Genomic DNA, 19,337 nt, shown 5'->3' with positions numbered 1-19,337 from the left:
CCATTTCCTCATCATTTCCTTAGTACTGATTGGAACACATTATTGATCAGCTTACCTCCGTTTCTTTTCAGAGAAATCTGTCTCAACGGTTTCTGGTGGACATTCTGTAGTATTAGCCAAAGACTGCTTGAATACATCAGTTAGGTGGGCTGCAACTTTAAAAACAGATGCATTTAACTTTTATCCTCACTTCTTGACAGCCCAACACACAATCAGTACCCAATTACTCATTTGAGATGTTTTCTAAGAGCCTATATTGAGTCTATCAAGTGATTACTAGAATTTCCATGACCAAGCTATAATATAACAGGAAACCAGGTATCTCTATGAAATACCCTTTTAGAGAACACACATCTTATAGTCAAAATGTAAAATGTAAGTGACACCTCATTTGTCCCACATCACTGGGGGCGGCAGTGTTCTACCTAACTGAATTTCTTCACATCTGAAGCACCAAAGCTCAAAAAAATTAAACACTTGGGCTTCCCTGGTGGCGCAGTGGTTGAGAGTCCGCCTGCCCATGCAGGGGACACGGGTTCGTGCCCCGGTCTGGGAAGATCCCACATGCCGTGGAGCGGCTGGGCCCGTGAGCCATGGCCGCTGAGCCTGCTCATCCGGAGCCTGTGTTCCGCAACGGGAGAGGCCACAACAGTGAGAGGTCCGTGTACCGCAAAAAAAAAAAAAAAATTAAACACTTTATTGAAATTGTTTTTCTAAAACAATATCTAAAGATATAAACCTAAGAATATGAATATAATACAACAGTTATTTGATAATTTGGGCAGTGGTTCTCAGAGGTTATTCCAGAGAACATGGTCTTGGAGGGATGTTAACAGGAGATTAAAAAAGAAAGAAGGCTCCGTGTTTCATGGTTATATGAGTTTGGGAAACACTGATTTTTACAAGGTTAAATATGTTTCATTACTGTAGAGCTTTTCTGGACCCTTAACTAGTTCATGTACTTTGTGGCTGTCTAAGAAAATAAGGCAATATGCAGCAGTATGCAAACTTATGTTAGCATAGAACTCACTTTTTTTTTTTTCTGGAGCTGTCCCGTAGACTAGTGTTTTAGGAAGTACTTTGGGGAGCATTGACTTAGGATCACCACTATTAATGTGTCAGGGGCAGCTGTAAACATGCAAGACTCTGATTCCTGCATCTGTTTGTCTGTTTGAAAAAATACATTTGATTTGTCCTTCACTATTGGGCAGCCTGTGCATTTACCTTACAGTGATTGTTCCCTCACACCAGAGGTTAAAAATTCAAATGCCGCTTCCGGGAAGATGGCGGAAGAGTAAGACGCGGAGATCACCTTCCTCCCCACAGATACACCAGAAATACATCTACGCGTGGAACAACTCCTACGGAGCACCTACTGAACGCTGGCAGAAGACCTCAGACCTCCCAAAAGGCAAGGAACCCCCCACATACCTGGTTAGGGCAAAAGAAAAAACTAAACAGAGACAAAAGGATAGGGACGGGTCCTGCACCAGCGGGAGAGAGCTGTGAAGGAGGAAAAGTGTCCACACACTAGGAAGCCCCTTTGCGGGTGGAGACTTCGGGAGGCGGAGTGGGGGATCTTGGGAGCCGCGGAGGAGAGCACAGCAACAGGGGTGCGGAGGGCAAAGCGGACAGATTCCAGCGCAGAGGATCGGGCCGACCAGAACTCACCAGCCGAGAGGCTTTTCTGCTCGCCCGCCGGGGCGGGCGGGACTGGGAGCTGAGGCTCCGGCTTTTGTCGGAGCGCCGGGAGAGGACTGAGGTTGGCGGCGTGAACACAGCCTGCAGGGCGTTAGTGCACCGTGGCTAGCCGGGAGAGAGTCCGGGGAAAAGTCTGGACCTGCCGAAGAGGCAAGAGACTTTTACGTCCCTCTTTGTTTCCTGGTGCACGAGGAGAGGGGATTAAGAACGCTGCTTGAGAGAGCTCCAGGGACGGGCGCGAGCCGCGGCTAAAAGTGCGGAGCCCAGAGACAGACATGAGACGCTAAGGCCGCTGCTGCCGCCACCAGGAGGCCTGTGTGCGAACACAGGTCACTAGCCACACGCCCTTCCGGGGAGCCTGTGCAGCCCGCCACTGCCAGGGTCCCGGGATCCAGGGACAACTCGCCCGGGAGATCGCACGGCGCGCCTCAGGCTGCAACGTCACGCCGGCCTCTGCCGCTGCAGGCCCACCCCACACTCCGTGACCCTCCCTACCCCCCGGCCTGAGTGAGCCAGAGCCTCCGAATCAGCGGCTCCTTTAACCCCGTCCTGTCTGAGCAAAGAACAGACGCCCTCCGGCGACCTACACGCACAGGCGGGGCCAAATCCAAAGCTGAGCCCCTGGGAGCTGTGAGAACAAAGAAGAGAAAGGGAAATCTCTCCCAGCAGCCTCAGAAGCAGCGGATTAAAGCTCCACAATCAACTTGATATACCCTGCATCTGTGGAATACCTGAATAGTCAACGAATCATCCCAAATTAAGGAGCCCTGTGGATGAAAGGCTCTTGGTGCTGCAGCCAGGAGTCAGTGCTGTGCCTCTGAGGTGGGAGAGCCAACTTCAGGACACTGGTCCACAAGAGGCCTCCCAGCTGCACATAATATCAAACAGCAAAAATCTCCGAGAGATCTCCATCTCAACGCCAGCACCCAGCTTCACTCAACGACCAGCAAGCTACAGTGCTGGACATCCTATGCCAAACAACTAGCAAGACAGGAACACAACCCCACCCATTAGCAGAGAGGCTGCCCCAAATCATAATAAGTCTACAGATACCCCAAAACACACCACCAGACGTGGACCTGCCCACCAGAAAGACAAGATCCAGCCTCATCCACCAGAACACAGGCACTAGTACCCTCCACCAGGAAGCCGACACAACCCACTGAACCAACCTTAGCCACTGGGGACAGACACGAAAAACAACAGGAACTACGAACCTTCAGCCTGCAAAAAAGGAGACCACAAACACAGTAAGATAAGCAAAATGAAAAGACAGAAAAACACACAGCAGATGAAGGAGCAAGATAAAAACCCACCAGACCTAACAAATGAAGAGGAAATAGGCAGTCTACCGGAAAAAGAATTCAGAATAATGATAGTAAGGTTGATCCGAAATCTTGGAGATAGAATGGACAATAGAATGGACAAAATGCAAGAATCAGTTAACAAGGACCTAGAAGAACTAAAGATGAAACAGGCAACGATGAACAACACAATAAATGAAATTAAAAGTACTCTAGATGGGATCAATAGCAGAATAACTGAGGCAGAAGAACGGATAAGTGACCTGGAAGATAAAATAGTGGAAATAACTACTGCAGAGCAGAATAAAGAAAAAAGAATGAAAAGAACTGAGGACAGTCTCAGAGACCTCTGGGACAATATTAAATGCACCAACATTCGAATTATAGGGGTTCCAGAAGAAGAAGAGAAAAAGAAAGGGACTGAGAAAATATTTGAAGAGATTATAGTTGAAAACTTCCCTAATATGGGAAAGGAAATAGTTAATCAAGTCCAGGAAGCACAGAGAGTCCCATACAGGATAAATCCAAGGAGAAATACGCCAAGACACATATTAATCAAACTGTCAAAAGTTAAATACAAAGAAAACATATTAAAAGCAGCAAGGGAAAAACAACAAATAACACACAAGGGAATCCCCATAAGGTTAACAGCTGATCTTTCAGCAGAAACTCTGCAAGCCAGAAGGGAGTGGCAGGACATATTGAAAGTGTTGAAGGAGAAAAACCTGCAACCAAGATTACTCTACCCAGCAAGGATCTCATTCAGATTTGATGGAGAAATTAAAACCTTTACAGACAAGCAAAAGCTGAGAGAGTTCAGCACCACCAAACCAGCTCTACAACAACTGCTAAAGGAACTTCTCTAGGCAAGAAACAAAAGAAGGAAAAGACCTACAATAACAAACCCCAAACAATTAAGAAAATGGGAATGGGAACACACATATCGATAATTACCTTAAATGTAAATGGACTAAATGCTCCCACCAAAAGACACAGATTGGCTGAATGGATACAAAAACAAGACCCATATATTTGCTGTCTACAAGAGACCCACTTCAGACCTAGAGACACATACAGACTGAAAGTAAGGGGATGGAAAAAGGTATTTCATGCAAATGGAAACCAAAAGAAAGCTGGAGTAGCAATTCTCATATAAGTTATATATATATATTTATATATATATATATGTAGTTTGCTTGAGTGCAGTGTTTTTTGTTTTCTGTACTGAATTCATTAGCATGGGTCGGTATAAAATTTAGCATAGGTCAATATGTAATTTGTAAACTAATAAGGTCTTAAAAGTGAGGAATTAAGTCTTTTAAATTTAATTATTTATTGTAAAGAGCAGAATAGCATACATAAACAGGTGCCTAAGGAAAACTTGTATTCTAATATGGAACTCTCATGAACACCTTTTTTTTTTTCTTCTAACGGTATGATAGTAGGCCATTTGATTATTTTTATGGCTTTAACTTTACAACAATGAAATATTCGTAAATTTTAAAAAGTATTTTTCTTTTTTTGATGCGGGTGGGATACTGGAGAAATGAAAGGTCAAACATCTATTGAGGAATCCATACTTGTCTATATATTGTGTACTTTTATTTCAAGAACTGATTTAAAATTCCTAAAAGGATGCTATAATAAGTTATTATGCCATTTTACAGACTGAATTAAGTGAATTTCAGGGAGGTATGAAACTTGCCTAAGGCTATCCAGCTACCAAGCGGTAGAAGTGAGAATTAAATCCAGGTATACCTATAAAAAAAAAAAAAAAAAAAAGAAGGCGAGGGCAGCACCAGGGTATGGGGTTGTTAGTTTTATAGGGGTGAGTAATTTCATATGCTGATGAGTGGTAGGAGTATTCCAGCTATTTTGGGGAAGGGGTGGGGATTTCTAGGAATTGAGCCACCGCCCACTTTTTGACCTTTATGGTCATCCTTGGAACTGTCGTGGCACCTGTGGGTGTGTCGCTTAGCTTGCTGATGTGTTACAATGAGTGTATACTGAGGCTCAAGGTCTAGTGGAAGTAGACTCGTCCGCCATCTTGGACCTATTTTGTTCTAATCAGTTTATGTTGTGTCCTCGGGCTATGTAATTCTTTTAAAGGTTGTGCCCTGCCCCCTTTCCTCCTGTTTCATGTTGAATATATAATATTTACCAGAGTATGTTTTAATAATTAATACATGATATATTGTATAATTAATTTATATATCATATATATAATGATATCTATAGGTATTTGTTCTAATAAGTCATTAAAAATAAATGAATATTCTTTTTCTTTCATAAAAAAAAAAAAAAAATTCAAATGCTACAATGTAGGGTCACCAGATAAAGTATAGGGCATCTAGTTAAATTTGAATTTCAGAGGAACAACAAAAAATCTTTAGTATAAGTATGCTCCATGTTATTTTGGGACATCCTTATAACAAAAAAATTTGTTGTTTGTCTGAAATTCATATTTAACTTGGCCTTCTGTATTTTTATTTGCTAAATCTGGCAACTGTAACATAAGAGGCCACCCAAGTAAAAGAGTGACAACAGAGTGTAAGGACAGGAGACACTGTGGCTGTGATGGATTCTTTTGTTCATGGCAGTTCTAAAGGGGCAGCTGATAATCATCTTCAGCTACATGTCACTGTGTGGTAATGGGACATTTCAAGATAAGGAAAATTCAGATACAGAAACAACAAAAGCAACTGTGCAAGACAACACTGTGGGGGACACACAAAACACATCTGTGGGCTGAATGGAGCCCGTGGCTGCCACTTTCTGACTTTTGTCATATGACCAAAATAGAAAAGAAAACCCCAAACCACAAAAATTCTCCACTGCTTGTCTTCTGTGAACTATGAAACCATATAACCAAGTTTGTTGGGGCTGTATATTTCCCCACATAAATAAGCTTTCCAAGAGTAGACTGCTTGGGCCACATATAGTGCAAAACAGTGCAAGATTTTGGTGATACCTGTGTAGTTGCTCCAAAGTTCTGTGTGTGCGTGTGTGTGTGTGTGTGTGTGTGTGTATTGGGAGTAGAGTGTTGGTTGGTTGACTGTTTCCTTCCTGTATATTTGCTATGTTCTAAATGCAAGTTGAGGCTAACTTAAAAGCCAAATGTCAACTTTTATCATTCAACATGTGATAGTTAAAGATAAATTAGAGGCAATCATGGTTTGAAGGATCTCACAATTTAGGCAGGAAAAAAATATATAAAAAAAATCATTACAATACAACATGGCCAATATGACAACAGAAATATGTACATGGTACTTTGCTATCAGATGAGAGAATAACTGAGAAGTGTATTTAAGATTGTTCCTTTGCAATCTGTAACTATTTTGCACAAAAATATTAAATGTAATTACCTTCAGTATCACGACTTTCTGTAGTTTTCTCCATTTTAGGGAAAGACTGAAATGAAGATAGAGTTCCTTAATGATGATGATTATATTACATACAAAATTTACTTTGTTTAGAAGGATTCCTTATGTGATCAAATTGATCTTTTATGGAACTTACTATAAAATGAATTAGTTTTTTAATGCCAATACAAAAAGTGACATGATTTTTTTTAGTCATTTCTTTCACTTAGCAAATTTCTAAAAATGGAAATAATTTTAAGTGTAGAAGTTGATTTTTCTTCCTTCTTCCTATTTCATTCATTAATTCATAAGACATTTCAATGAATGTCAGTTTCTCTGAAGACAATAAAAACTTTTATTTAAGAGCCTTCAGAATTATTTATGATTTAAGGAAGAGCCTAAAAAGCTTTTGGAAAATTCGATATATATAAGGGATCAGAGTTCCACAGAAATAAGAAATTATAAGGAGGGAGAAAATGCTTCATAGAAGTGGCAGAAACAGCTATTATTTACAATATTTTGTCTCAAAGCATTTAATATTGAAACAATAGTAAAACCACTAGAGTAAAAAACATTTCTTTCTCACCATAACTAGCTTGAGGAGATCTGCAGCCTTGGCTTTCTCCTCCTCAGTTCTGGAATCTTTAACTCTCATTTCCTGTAGCTCATCTTCTTTCTTTAGAATATGGTTTATATAATCCTAAATCAGTAGAATAAAAGAGATCAATAAAATGCAGAAATATGGTAGAGAGAGACACAGAATAGCCAACATCAGCTTGAAATATTACAAAAAGGTTAAGAATATGTAAGTTCACAAGGCTTAACAACCAGTTACTGGTCAAGCAATCTGGAAAGGCTTTTCCTTAATACGTTAATAAACAAAGACCTGAAAAGTCCAAAAGCAAAGCTTTAAGAGCCACAGGACATTAGAATTGTCTGAGGACCTCAGAGAGGCCCAGCTTCTCATTCAGTGCTCCAGTGTCCTCATCAATAAAATGGACAGAGTTGGGTTAGATGATTTCTAGAGTCCTTTCCAGGTATAGCCTTTATGATGAGATCTATGAATGTAAGTTACTCAGTTCATGTCTTTGCTTCCAAGAGAAATATACTTTACCTTTTGCATAAATATTTGATCTGTTTTCACAAATAACGGTCCCCTGCTGTATGCCAGGTATTGGGTATATAACCATAAACAAAACACATATGATACCTGTTCTGAGAGAGCTGACACACTTGACAGTGAGATGTTATAGATATGCTTATACAGTTAACTATATATGTACAAATTCTTAGACTATTTCCCAAAACCAATAATCCTTTTCTTCCTCTGACAAGTATCAAGTTAATATGCAGTTCTTCCTTTTTCCAGAGGTTACTAGATCAGTTTTCCATATACTGAGAGGGGAGGAGGACGACATTGCAATCACATATAAAAGTTACCTATCTTCTCAATGTCTTTGGGGCCTCAATACTTCCTATACCTTATGGGAACCATTAAGCATTTTCTGCCTTTTCCACCTCCTACCCTCTAGAAGATTGACATTTATGTGTTGCATTAGATAAATATTGGCAGAATTACATAATTTCAGGTTCCTCAGGAAACCAAGAAGAATGATTGCTCTGTTCCTGATTCTTTTGGGTCAGGTTACCAGAATTCCATTACCTTCAGGGAAATCTGCAGTTTCAATTTCACCTCATTCTTTATGACCTCGTGCTGGATGAACTGGCGTATCTGTAGCACACTGGGGCTCTTCCGTATAGGGGCTGGGGTGCTCATTAACTGTTTGGACCCAACGTCGAGGCCCTTCCAAATCTGAGTGCCAAATGGAGGTCCTGGAGTTTTTTTCTATTAACGAAACAGAGTAAAACAACCACCAAACAAATGAGAATATTTTACTGTTAGAATTGTTTTTTCCACCGAGTACTTATTATGTAGACACTCTATGCTAGGAACCACTCGTTAGGGAATACCACAGTGAAAAAATGTATCCCTGCTCTCAAAAAGGTTTGCAAATATGAGGGAAATTGGGAACAGAACTGGGCAAGTTTTCCTCTTTAAATATGTTACCAAGAATAAGGATATTTAAAAATCCTGTTGCCTGATGTCCCACTGGATAGCATTTAGGGGAATGCTAAGGCATGCTGTTGCCATGGTGAGGCAGCAGCAGCCTCGGTTATGCCAAATGCATGCAACTATTCCTTAAAATCCACAGGGAGCCTAAGACACTTGGAATTAACAATCTTTAACTTTTTGGTTCCATGTTCATTTTGACCTGGAGAGATCCTTTGAGAGAGAAATCATCCCATAGATCTGGGAGGTCTTTGAGCTCATTCTAGATTAAGCATGGCACTAGAATCTTCCTGGGATCTCTTGGGCAGAAACATGTGCCTTGAGTAGATTAACATCTCTATCTTCTCCTTGTAATTGATTTTCAGGAGTGGTGTGCTTTGATGTGTTTCATTTTAAATTGCTCTTCAATTTCATTCCTTTTTACAGCTGAGTAATATTCCATTGTATATATGTGCCACATCTCTTTATCCATTCATCTGTTGATGGACATTTAGGTTGCTTCCATGTCCTGGCTATTGAAAATAGTGCTGCAATGAACATTGTGGTACATGTATCTTTTTGAATTATGGTTTTCTCAGGGTATATGCCCAGTAGTGGGATTGCTGGGTCATAGTAGTTCTATTTTTAGTTTTTTAAGGAACCTCCACACTGTTCTCTATAGTGGCTGTATCAATTTACATTCTCACCAACAGGGCAGGAGGGTTGGGTTCCCTTTTCTCCACTCACTCTCTAGCATTTATGAAAAAAAAAAAAATAAAATAAAATAAATTGCTCTTCAGTGCCAAATGCCTCGTCAGTGATAGCTACTCAGAGGCTTGCCTGGGTGGCCACTCCACTGGGCATAGAAGGTCATAGATACAGGAGCTGTGGAGGAAGAGAATGAACTTCCTTCATTAATCTCAGGTGTGGTATATTATTTCTCACAGTGCAGTATTTTCAACTTGGAGATAGTTTTAGTAAACCATTTGGTGTGGTCTTTTCATTTTTCAGATAAGGAGTTAAGACATGCAGTGTGACTTTTGCCAAATCCCACATTAATAATTGATAGAGCCAAGACTAGAATTCAGATCATCTTCATTCACCATGTTGCTTATAGGCACCAAACTGAAATATGGGGTCCTGTGGGCAAGCACAGGTCACTACCCACACCCTGCTGGGAGCCTGTGCAACACACCAGGGCCAACTAACCCGGGAGAACACACAGCATGCCTCAGGCTGTTGCAATGTCACGCCAGCCTCTGTTGCCGCAAGCACTCCCGGCATTACAATTGTGACTACCGTACCCTTCGCTCTCCCTGGCCTGAGTGAGCAAGAGAGCCCTAATCAGCTGCTGCTTTAACCGCCTACTCTCTGGCCAGGGAACAGATAACTGAGGGCAGCCTACATGCAGAGGTGGGGCCAAAACCAAAGCTGAACCCCAGGAGCTGTGCGAACAAAGAAGAGAAAGGGAAAGCTCTCTGTGCAGCCTCAGGAGCAGCAGACTAAATCCCTGCAATCAACTGGGTAAACCCTGCAATTGTGGAATACCTGAATAGACAACGAGTCCTCCCAAAATTGAGGTGGTGGACTTTGGGGGAAACTGTGGACTTGGGTTTGCTTTCTGTGTTTGATTTGTTTTTGGATTTATGTTTATCTTAGTTTAGTTTTTAGTGTTTGTTTTCATTTGTGGGTTTGTTTATTGGTTTAGTTGACCTCTTACTTTTTTGTTTCTCTTTTTGTGAGTGTGTGTGAGTGTTTCTTTGTGTGATTTTGTCTGTTTAGTTTTGCTTTTACCATTTGTCTTGGGGTTCTGTCTGTTCGTATTTATTTTTCTTTTTGCAAGTGTGTTTGTGTATGTTTCTTTGTGTGATTTTGTCTGCTTAGTTTTGCTGTTACCATTTCTTTTGGCATTCTGTTTGCTCTTTTTTTTTTTTTTTTCTCTTCCTTTTCTTCCATGCCATGTGGCTGTCAGGGTCTTCGTGCTCCAGCTGGGTGTCGGGCCTGAGCCTCTGAGGTGGGAGAGCTGAGTCCAGGATGTTAGACCACCAGAGACCTCCCGATCCCATATAATATTAATTGGTGAGAGCTCTCCCAAAGATCTCCATCTCAACACCAAGACCCAGCTGCACCCAGCAGCCAGCAAGCTCCAGTGCTGAACGCCCCATGACAAACAACTAACAAGACAGGAACACAATCCCACCCATTAGCAGAGAGGCTGCTTAAAGTCATACTAAGTTCACAGACACTCCAAAACACACCACCGGATGCAGCAATGTCCACCAGAGGGGCAAGCTCCAGCCCCAACCACCAGAACACAGGCAACGGTCCCCCGCACCAGGAAGCCTACATAACCCACTGAACCAACCTCACCCACTAGGGGCAGACACCAGAAATAAAGGAACTAGGAACCTGCAGCCTGAGAAAAGGAGGCCCCAAACACACTAAGTTAAACAAAATGAGAAGACAGAGAAATATGCACCAGAAAAGGAACAAGGTAAAACCCACCAGAACAAACAAATGAAGAGGAAATAGGCAGTCTACCTGAAAAAGAATTCAGAGTAATGATAGTAAAGATGATCCAAAATCTCAAATACAATGGAGAAAATACAAGAAATGTTTAACAATGACCTAGAGGAGCTAAAGAGCAAACAAACAATGATGAACAACACAATAAACGAAATTAAAAATACACTAGAAGGGGCTTCCCTGGTGGCGCAGTGGTTGGGAGTCCGCCTGCCGATGCGGGGGACACGGGTTCGTGCCCCGGTCCGTGAGGATCCCGCGTGCCGCGGAGCGGCTGGGCCCGTGGGCCATGGCCGCTGGGTCTGCGCGTCCGGAGCCTGTGATCCGCAGCGGGAGAGGCCACAGCAGTGAGAAGCCCGCATACCGCAAAAAAAAAAAAAAAAAAAATACACTAGAAGGAATCAATAGCAGAATAAGTGAGGCAGAAGAACAGATAAGTGACCTGGAAGATAGAATGGTGGAAATAACTGCCATAGAGCAGAATAAAGAAAAAAGAATGAAAAGAATGGAGGACAGGCTCAGAGACCTCTGGGACAACATTAAACGCACCAACATTCGAATTATAGGGGTCCCAGAAGAAGAAGAGAAGAAAAAGAAAGGGACTGAGAAAATATCTGAAGAGATTATAGGTGAAAACTTCCCTCATATGGGAAAGGAAACAGTCAATCAAGTGCAGGAAGTGCAGAGACTCGCATACTGGATAAATCCAAGGAGAAACATGCCAAGACACATATAATCAAACTATCAAAAATTAAATATAAAGAAAAAATATTAAAAGCAGCAAGGGAAAAACAACAAATAACATACAAGGGAATCCCCATAAGGTTAACAGCTGACCTTTCAGCAAAAACTCTGCAAGCCAGAAGGGAGTGGCAGGACATATTTAAAGTGATGAAAGGGAAAAACCTACAACCAAGATTACTCTCCCCAGCAAGGGTCTCATTCAGATTGCACGGAGAAATTAAAACCTTTACAGACAAGCAAAAGCTAAGAGAATTCAGCACCACCAAACCAGCTTTAAAACAAATGCTAAAGGAACTTCTCTAGGCAGGAAACACAGAGAAGGAAAAGACCTACAAAAACAAACCCCAAACAATTAAGAAAATGGTAATAGGAAACATACATATCGATAATTACCCTAAATGCAAATGGATTAAATGCTCCAACCAAAAGACACAGACTGGCTGAATGGATACAAAAATAAGACCCGTATATATGCTGCCTACAAGAGACCCCTTCAGACCTGAGGAAACACACAGACTGAAAGGGAGGGGATGGAAAAAGATATTCCATGGAAATCAAAAGAAAGGTGGAGCAGCAATTCTCGTATCAGACAAAATAGACTTTAAAATAAAGACTGGGGCTTCCCTGGTGGCGCAGTGGTTGGGAGGCTGCCTGCCAATGCAGGGGACACGGGTTCGTGCCGTGGTCCGGGAAGATCCCACATGCCGTGGAGCGGCTAGGCCCGTGAGCCATGGCCGCTGAGCCTGCGCGTCCGGAGCCTGTGCTCCGCAACGGGAGAGGCCACAACAGTGAGAGGCCCGCGTGCCGCAAACAAAACAAAACAAAACAAAACAAAACAAAAACCAGAGCTGGAGAAATCAGCCTTCCTGACTTCAGACTATACTACAAACTACAGTAACCAAGACAGTATAGTACTGGCACAAAAACAGAAATATAGATCAGTGGAACAGGATAGAAAGCCTAGAGATAAACCCATGCACATATGGTCAACTAATCTATGAAAAAGGAGGCAAGAATATACAATGGAGTCAAGACATCCTCTTCAATAAGTGGTGCTGGGAAAACTGGACAGCTACATGTGAAAGAATGAAATTAGAAAACTCCCTGACACCATACACAAAAATAAACTCAAAATGGATTAAAGACCTAAATGTAAGGCCAGACACTATAAAACTCTTAGAGGAAAACATAGGCAGAATGCTTTATGACATAAATCACAGCAAGATCCTTTTTGACCCACCTCCTAGAGAAATGGAAATAAAAACTAAAATAAAAATAAACAAACGGGGCCTAATGAACTTAAAAACTTTTGCACAGCAAAGGGAACCATAAAAAAGATGAAAAGACAACCCTCAGAATGGGAGAAAATGTTTGCAAACGAAGCAACCGACAAAGGATTAATCTTCAAAATATACAAGCAACTCATGCAGCTCAATATCAAATAAACTAACAAACTTGTCCAAAAGTGGGCGGAAGACCTAAATAGACATTTCTCCAAAGAAGATATACAGACTGCCAACAAACATATGAAAGGATGCTCAACATCACTTATCATTAGAGAAATACAAATCAAAACCACAATGAGGTATCACCTCACACCGGTCAGAATGGCCATTATCAAAATATCTACAAAGAATAAATGCTGCAGAGGGTGTGGAGAAAAGGGAACCCTCTTGCACTGTTGGTGGGAATGTAAATTGATACAGCTACTATGGAGAACAGCATGTAGGTTCCTTTAAAAACTAAAAATAGGGGCTTTCCTGGTGGTGCAGTGGTTGAGAGTCCGCCTGTCGATGCAGGGGGCACGGGTTCGTGCCCCGGTCCGGGAGGATCCCACGTGCTGCGGAGTGGCTGGGCCCGTGGGCCGTGGCTGCTGAGCCTGCGCGTCCGGGGCCTGTGCTCCGCAACAGGAGAGGCCGCAACGGTGAGAGGCCCGCATACCGCAAAAAAAAAAAAAAAAACAACTAAAAATAGAACGCCCATAGGACCCAGCAATCCCCCTACTGGGCATATATCCTGAGAAAACCATAATTCAAAAAGAGTCATGTACCACAATGTTCACAGCAGCTCTATTTACAATAGCCAGGACTTGGAAGCAACCTAAATGTCCATTGACAGAAGAATGGATAAAGAAGATGTGGCATATATATACAATGGACTATTATTCAGTCATAAAAAGAAATGAAATTGAGTTATTTGTAGCAAGATGGATGGACTTAGAGTCTGTCATACAGAGTGAAGTAAGTCAGAAAGAGAAAAACAAATACCGTATGTTAACACATATATTTGGAATCTAAAAAAAGAAAAATGGTTCTGATGAACCTAGTGGCAGGATAGGATTAAAGATGCAGACCTAGAGAATGGAATTGAGGACACAGGTTGGGGTGGGGGGAGGGTAAGCTGGGACGAAGTGAGAGTAGCATTGACATATATACACTACCAAATGTAAAATAGATAGCTAGTGGGAAGCAGCTGCATACCATAGGGAGATCAGCTCGGTGCTTTGTGACCACCTAGAGGGGTGGGATAGGGAGGGTGGGAGGGGATATGGGGATATATGTATATGTATAGCTGATTCACTTTGTTATATAGCAGAAACTAACACACCATTGTAAAGCAATTATACTCCAATAAATGTGTAAAAAAAATGAAATGGCAAATCTGGCAAGATGCAGGACTATATGATTCTTGCTCAAGATGTTTTCTTTCACTCTTTACAAAACCTTAGGTGGGCCTTTCTCTAAGCTGCCACAATTACAATCCTTACTTTTTAAAATTGCAGTTGCAAGTTCCTGTATTTAATATTTCACATTATTCTTACATACTCAGTTTGTGCATTAATAAATTGAGACTAAAGGGAAAGTGAAAGACCTAAGACTGTGTGTTAAAACTAACAAATAAATATTGGGAGAGGGAAGGTTTCTGTATTGCAAAATATCAGTAATGGGTTACTCAAACTGCATATTTTCATATTATAGGAAGACATTCAAGCCTGCGATGTAGGCTAAAAGAAATAAAACTGAGATAAACTAGTCAGGTGTATTTCTCTAAAATCTACAAATATAAAACTCCTTGAGCCCATTAACAATTTACAAAAGAAGGAAAATATGTGAATATACAGGAGAAGAGCTGAACTCTGGCCCACAGATAGATGGATATGCAAATATAGTTACTTTATAGCAGAAAAATTTGTACCTCAACCGAGGGAAATGTCTCCCATGTCCTTGACTGGAGATTAGGAGGAACAATTGTATCTAACTCTTTCTTCATTAGCCATGGTGAAGCTTCATGGAAAGGGCGAAGGACAGTGATGCTCAGGGCACCTGGTTCACAGAGAGGTATCAGAGGATCATTTCTCTTTCAGAAATATTCTGAGAAATCCAGTAGGTATTCACCAAATCGAACAAACACTTTTGAGAAGCCAGACACAATGACTATGCTTAAGGACCTTACAGTCTAACAAGAAAGGAGAGACGCAGTCATGGTAACACCTAAAACAGCTGGATTTAGATCACCTGAAAGTATTAATGGACACTTCACTGTCCTTCGGAAACCACATCCAAGTCCTGTCAGTTCTACCACTAAACATTTCTTGAGTTCATCTATCTCTTCCTCCTCCAGTGACCCTACCTTAGACTATTCCCCTCAGAGCCATCCTGTTTTGGACTACAATGACAACTAACTTTTCTGCCCACTTCTACTCTGAATGAACCTCCCTCCGCAGTCAGGGTGACTGATTATGCTAGCCCATGATGTAAAATCTTCTTTGACTTCCCATTGCTTATGGGATAAAACAGAGGCCTCACCCCTGACTCAACTTGCACTATTTTCCCTTCTGTACTTTGCCTACTTTAGCCTTTTTTCCCCTATCCTCCAAAGCTTTAAGCTTCCTGCTTTGTATTCTGTCTTCCAAGAAAGCTCCTCCTCCTATTTTAATTAATGCCTACTTATCCAGTAGCTCTTGGCTCCAGTGTTTTCAGGGAAGCCTTCTAGACTATGTCAGCTCCTCTGTTAGATGTTCTCATAGAATCATATTCCTTTACTTCATAGATCTTTTCCCAATTTATAATGATACAGTTATTTGTGTGACTATACATTTAATGCCTATCTCTCTCACTAAAGTCTAAGCTCTGTGAAAGCAGGGTCCATTGCGGTCTTAGCTCACCATTGCATTCCTAACACCCAGCCAGTGTTTGGCACATGGTGGTTTTTCACGTAGATGCTGGTTAAACAACTAACAAAGCAATTTGAGATGAATTCCTATTCTCTTACAGTTCCACACACAGACTGCACCAGTCAGAGCTCCCCACTCCTCATATTCACACAGAAAGAGCAAATTTATAACATCACGCAATGTACATTGATACATTCAAAGATACAATTGTACATAGATGCAGGCATATTCATAAATGAGCACAAAATATATCCCACCAACCAGAGAAAAGATAAAAAGGAAACACACACATAAACCTAGATAGAGCACATTGCTTTGGTACACAGATAACATGAAAGTCTTTCTTTTCCTGTGTTTAAATACACGTTACATATACAGTGACTCTTACTTAGTGCAATATATGTCTCTAACCTTTAATCACACACTAATTTCTTTCAAATTGATGAAAACATGTAAATGCCCAATGAATATAATATGTAACTTATCCTATATTTCAGGTTGATTTTCTAACCGACACGTGAAATGTACTTTCTCCTCTTGTACTGAATTCACCAAGGCAACACATTCAAAATGATAAAAAATGAACTTATGAAAGATAACTCACTTTTGTTTTTCCCTACCAAGATGAAACAAACACATAAATAGGAACCTAGGTACATAACTAAACATACCTAACAGATATAAACGCAGATACAAATCTGCTTATAGGTAGGAGGGGGATCATACACAATTTATATAGGTTGATGCTTAGATGAAGCGTGGTACAAACATAAATCACTGTATAAATAGGTTGACATGGCCAGGTGAAAAGTAGAGTTGAAAAGCGAGCAAAGGGAAAAAAGTAGAGACGACACGGGGGTAGACTGGATAAGGAGGATGAGAGCTGGTAAAGGGAGAGTTCCAGTCTGGATTCTCTACCTGGCTGTTCCTGTACTGGCTCTTGAAGAACTACGGTAGTTGAGTCTCCGTATGCGAAGGAGAGGTATTCTTCTATGTCACTGTCCCGAAGAAGTTCCACTCCTGATCCATCAGCATAGATAATAAAAAACCTATTTGAAGAAATAAAAATCTAATCCCTTGACATATTCAGCTAAAATGCTCCTTGAACTTGGAATTGAAAATAAAAGTCATGGTGTTATTTTTACCATATTACCTGGGGACATGTTCACCATAGATTTGCAGATGATTCTTACGAAGGTGAGTGGATGATAATGTGTCATAGCCTTCAGCTTTTGCATTTAAATCATCTTCCAAATTGTTTTCAGGTAGGATAGTTGATGCAGTACCATCAGCCATGACCTAAGGGACATAGTATATAAGCAACTAAAAGAAAAGAAAAATGCCATAAACTTACATTTCTTTTGATCCCATTTGAGAAAGCAGGTGATCTTTTGGTTACTCAGAAAATCAGGGATATTTCTTTGTAAGGAATTGTGCACTAAGTATAGATTGCATTAATAAAAGTGAAAAGCTAGTAGCACATCTCCACTTACAAACCACACCTAGACTGTGAAAACAAACAGGAAGACAAACCTGAATACATTCAGAGGAAGGTGTCTAGGATGGCAGGGGACTCACTTAACTTCTGAGGATAAGTTCAGGGAACTGGGAATTTAAACATGGAGGGAAGGCTATTTATATGATGGTTGTCTTGAAATATTAAGAGTGACAGTATGGATTCTAAGCACAGAAATAGGACTCATGGATATACAGGGAGACAGATTGAGTCTCACTATGAGAAGAATTGTTCTAGCCATTACTACTGTCTAGATATGGTGTGGTCAGGCTGAAAGGCCACTGAAGGGAATGCCCAAGAAGAGCATCAATGTCTAGGATAATGTTTGGCTTGCATGTTTCAACTCAGAGGGTTTGGGCTTTAGGTTTCAATTTCAGTTTCTTGCACACTGAAATCTCTTAGCAGCCTGAACTCATGCTGTGAAATTTCACTGACTTAGCACAGAAAAACTAAGTTGGATCAGGGCTTGTCTGCATCTCAAAGTTGGGGACTTTGTGGTACGGTTCCAAATCTAAAAAGTAACTTCACCACCCGCCAGACAACACATGAAATTCCACCGCTGGGTGAGGAGTGAAAAAAAAAATTGCCTAGAGAAGGGGCTGGCAAACATCTTTTTGTCAAGGGTCAGATAATAAATATTTTAGGGTTTGTTGGCTGTAGAGTTTCTGCTGCAACTACTCAACTCTGCCATTATATGCAAAAGCAGCCAGAGATAATATGTAAACAATTGAGCGTGGCTATGTTGCAGTAAAACTTTATAGTGACACTGAAATTTGAATTTCTTTTAATTTTTATGTGTCATGAAATATTCTTCTCCTTTTGATTTCACCCAACCATTTAAAAATGTAAAATGCAGTCACTCTGCATTTTTAGCTCATGGGCCCATACAAACAAGTGGCCATGGTTTGCCAATGCCTGGCTTAGAGATAAGAGGAAGGACAGAGAAACAGAAGATGGAGCTCTACCACTGAATAGCTAAGCACCTCTCCAGGCTTCCCAACACCCCATCGTCAGCCCTGCTGGAACCCTCACACTAACTGATAGCTCTCACTTTGGATTCTCTGCCTAGTTAAGCAGACTTGCCTGCTGCCCCATGTATTTTCTCTCACTTGAACCCAGATACAGAGCATTTATATCACTCTTCTTTGTTGGCATTATTTTTAGATGGTTAGTAACTTTTTTCCCTTTTGTTCTAATTACTTATTTGGCTTTAGCATTTCAACCATCCTCATTGTTGGACTTGCTATCTCCTAATGAAGTACACTTGAGAATTGAAGATACTGACATTCATTGCTGCTGTCCAAAGTGTATTGGCAGTTAGTGGATAACTAATCCCAAGGCAGCTAAGATAAAATGCTATATGGGAGCTCTCTTTTTTTTTTTTTTTTTTTTCCGGTACGCGGGCCTCTCACTGTTGTGGCCTCTCCCGTTGCGGAGCACAGGCTCCGGACGCGCAGGCTCAGCAGCCATGACTCACAGGCGCCCGCCATTCCACGGCATGTGGGATCTTCCCGGACCGGGGCAAGAACCCATGCCCCCTGTGTCGGCACTGCGCCACCAGGGAAGCCCAGCCGGGGAGCTCTCTTGTGTGAAATATCTCAAAAGCAAAGCCATAGCCTCTCTCTCCATAATAATGATGCACTTTACCTGAAAGGTGTTTCCTTCGGGATCCATGACCTCACAGATAACCTCTGATGTGTGCTTCATGATGTACGTGCTAGCTCTCAGCTGCTCACGTTTTTGAAAAGGATGGTATATCTCACTGCTTGATTCATGGCAATATATAGCTGAACAGTCCCTATCAATATGAAGACAGCCTGTGTTTGGAGGTAACACCTGGAAGGGTAACAGGAAGAGAGATATTATTAAAAATTTCTTGTTTGATTTAAGGGATTTATAAAATCATTTAAGGAAAAAAATTATCCATAGAACCCAGACGCAAACTGCGTTTCCAGGAAGA

The 19,337-nt window shown here is 41.2% G+C and overlaps 1 protein-coding gene across 1 annotated transcript in view; it reads right to left on the bottom strand.

The window, feature by feature from the left end:
* SPAG17 (sperm associated antigen 17) overlaps nt 1-19,337 on the bottom strand; it is a 222,916-nt gene that overhangs the window by 32,330 nt on the left and 171,249 nt on the right. The window contains 8 exon segments of the mRNA XM_012533757.3: nt 56-155; nt 6,374-6,419; nt 6,957-7,070; nt 8,034-8,216; nt 14,883-15,010; nt 16,780-16,910; nt 17,015-17,160; nt 19,025-19,213. Of these exon segments, the coding sequence (XP_012389211.1) occupies nt 56-155; nt 6,374-6,419; nt 6,957-7,070; nt 8,034-8,216; nt 14,883-15,010; nt 16,780-16,910; nt 17,015-17,160; nt 19,025-19,213 (1,037 nt within the window).

The sequence above is a fragment of the Orcinus orca genome, chromosome 1 (genome assembly GCF_937001465.1).
Source record: "Orcinus orca chromosome 1, mOrcOrc1.1, whole genome shotgun sequence".
Taxonomy (NCBI): Eukaryota; Metazoa; Chordata; class Mammalia; order Artiodactyla; family Delphinidae; genus Orcinus; species Orcinus orca.
Note: the sequence above shows the minus strand (reverse complement) of the source record. Positions and strands in the feature narration are given on the sequence as shown.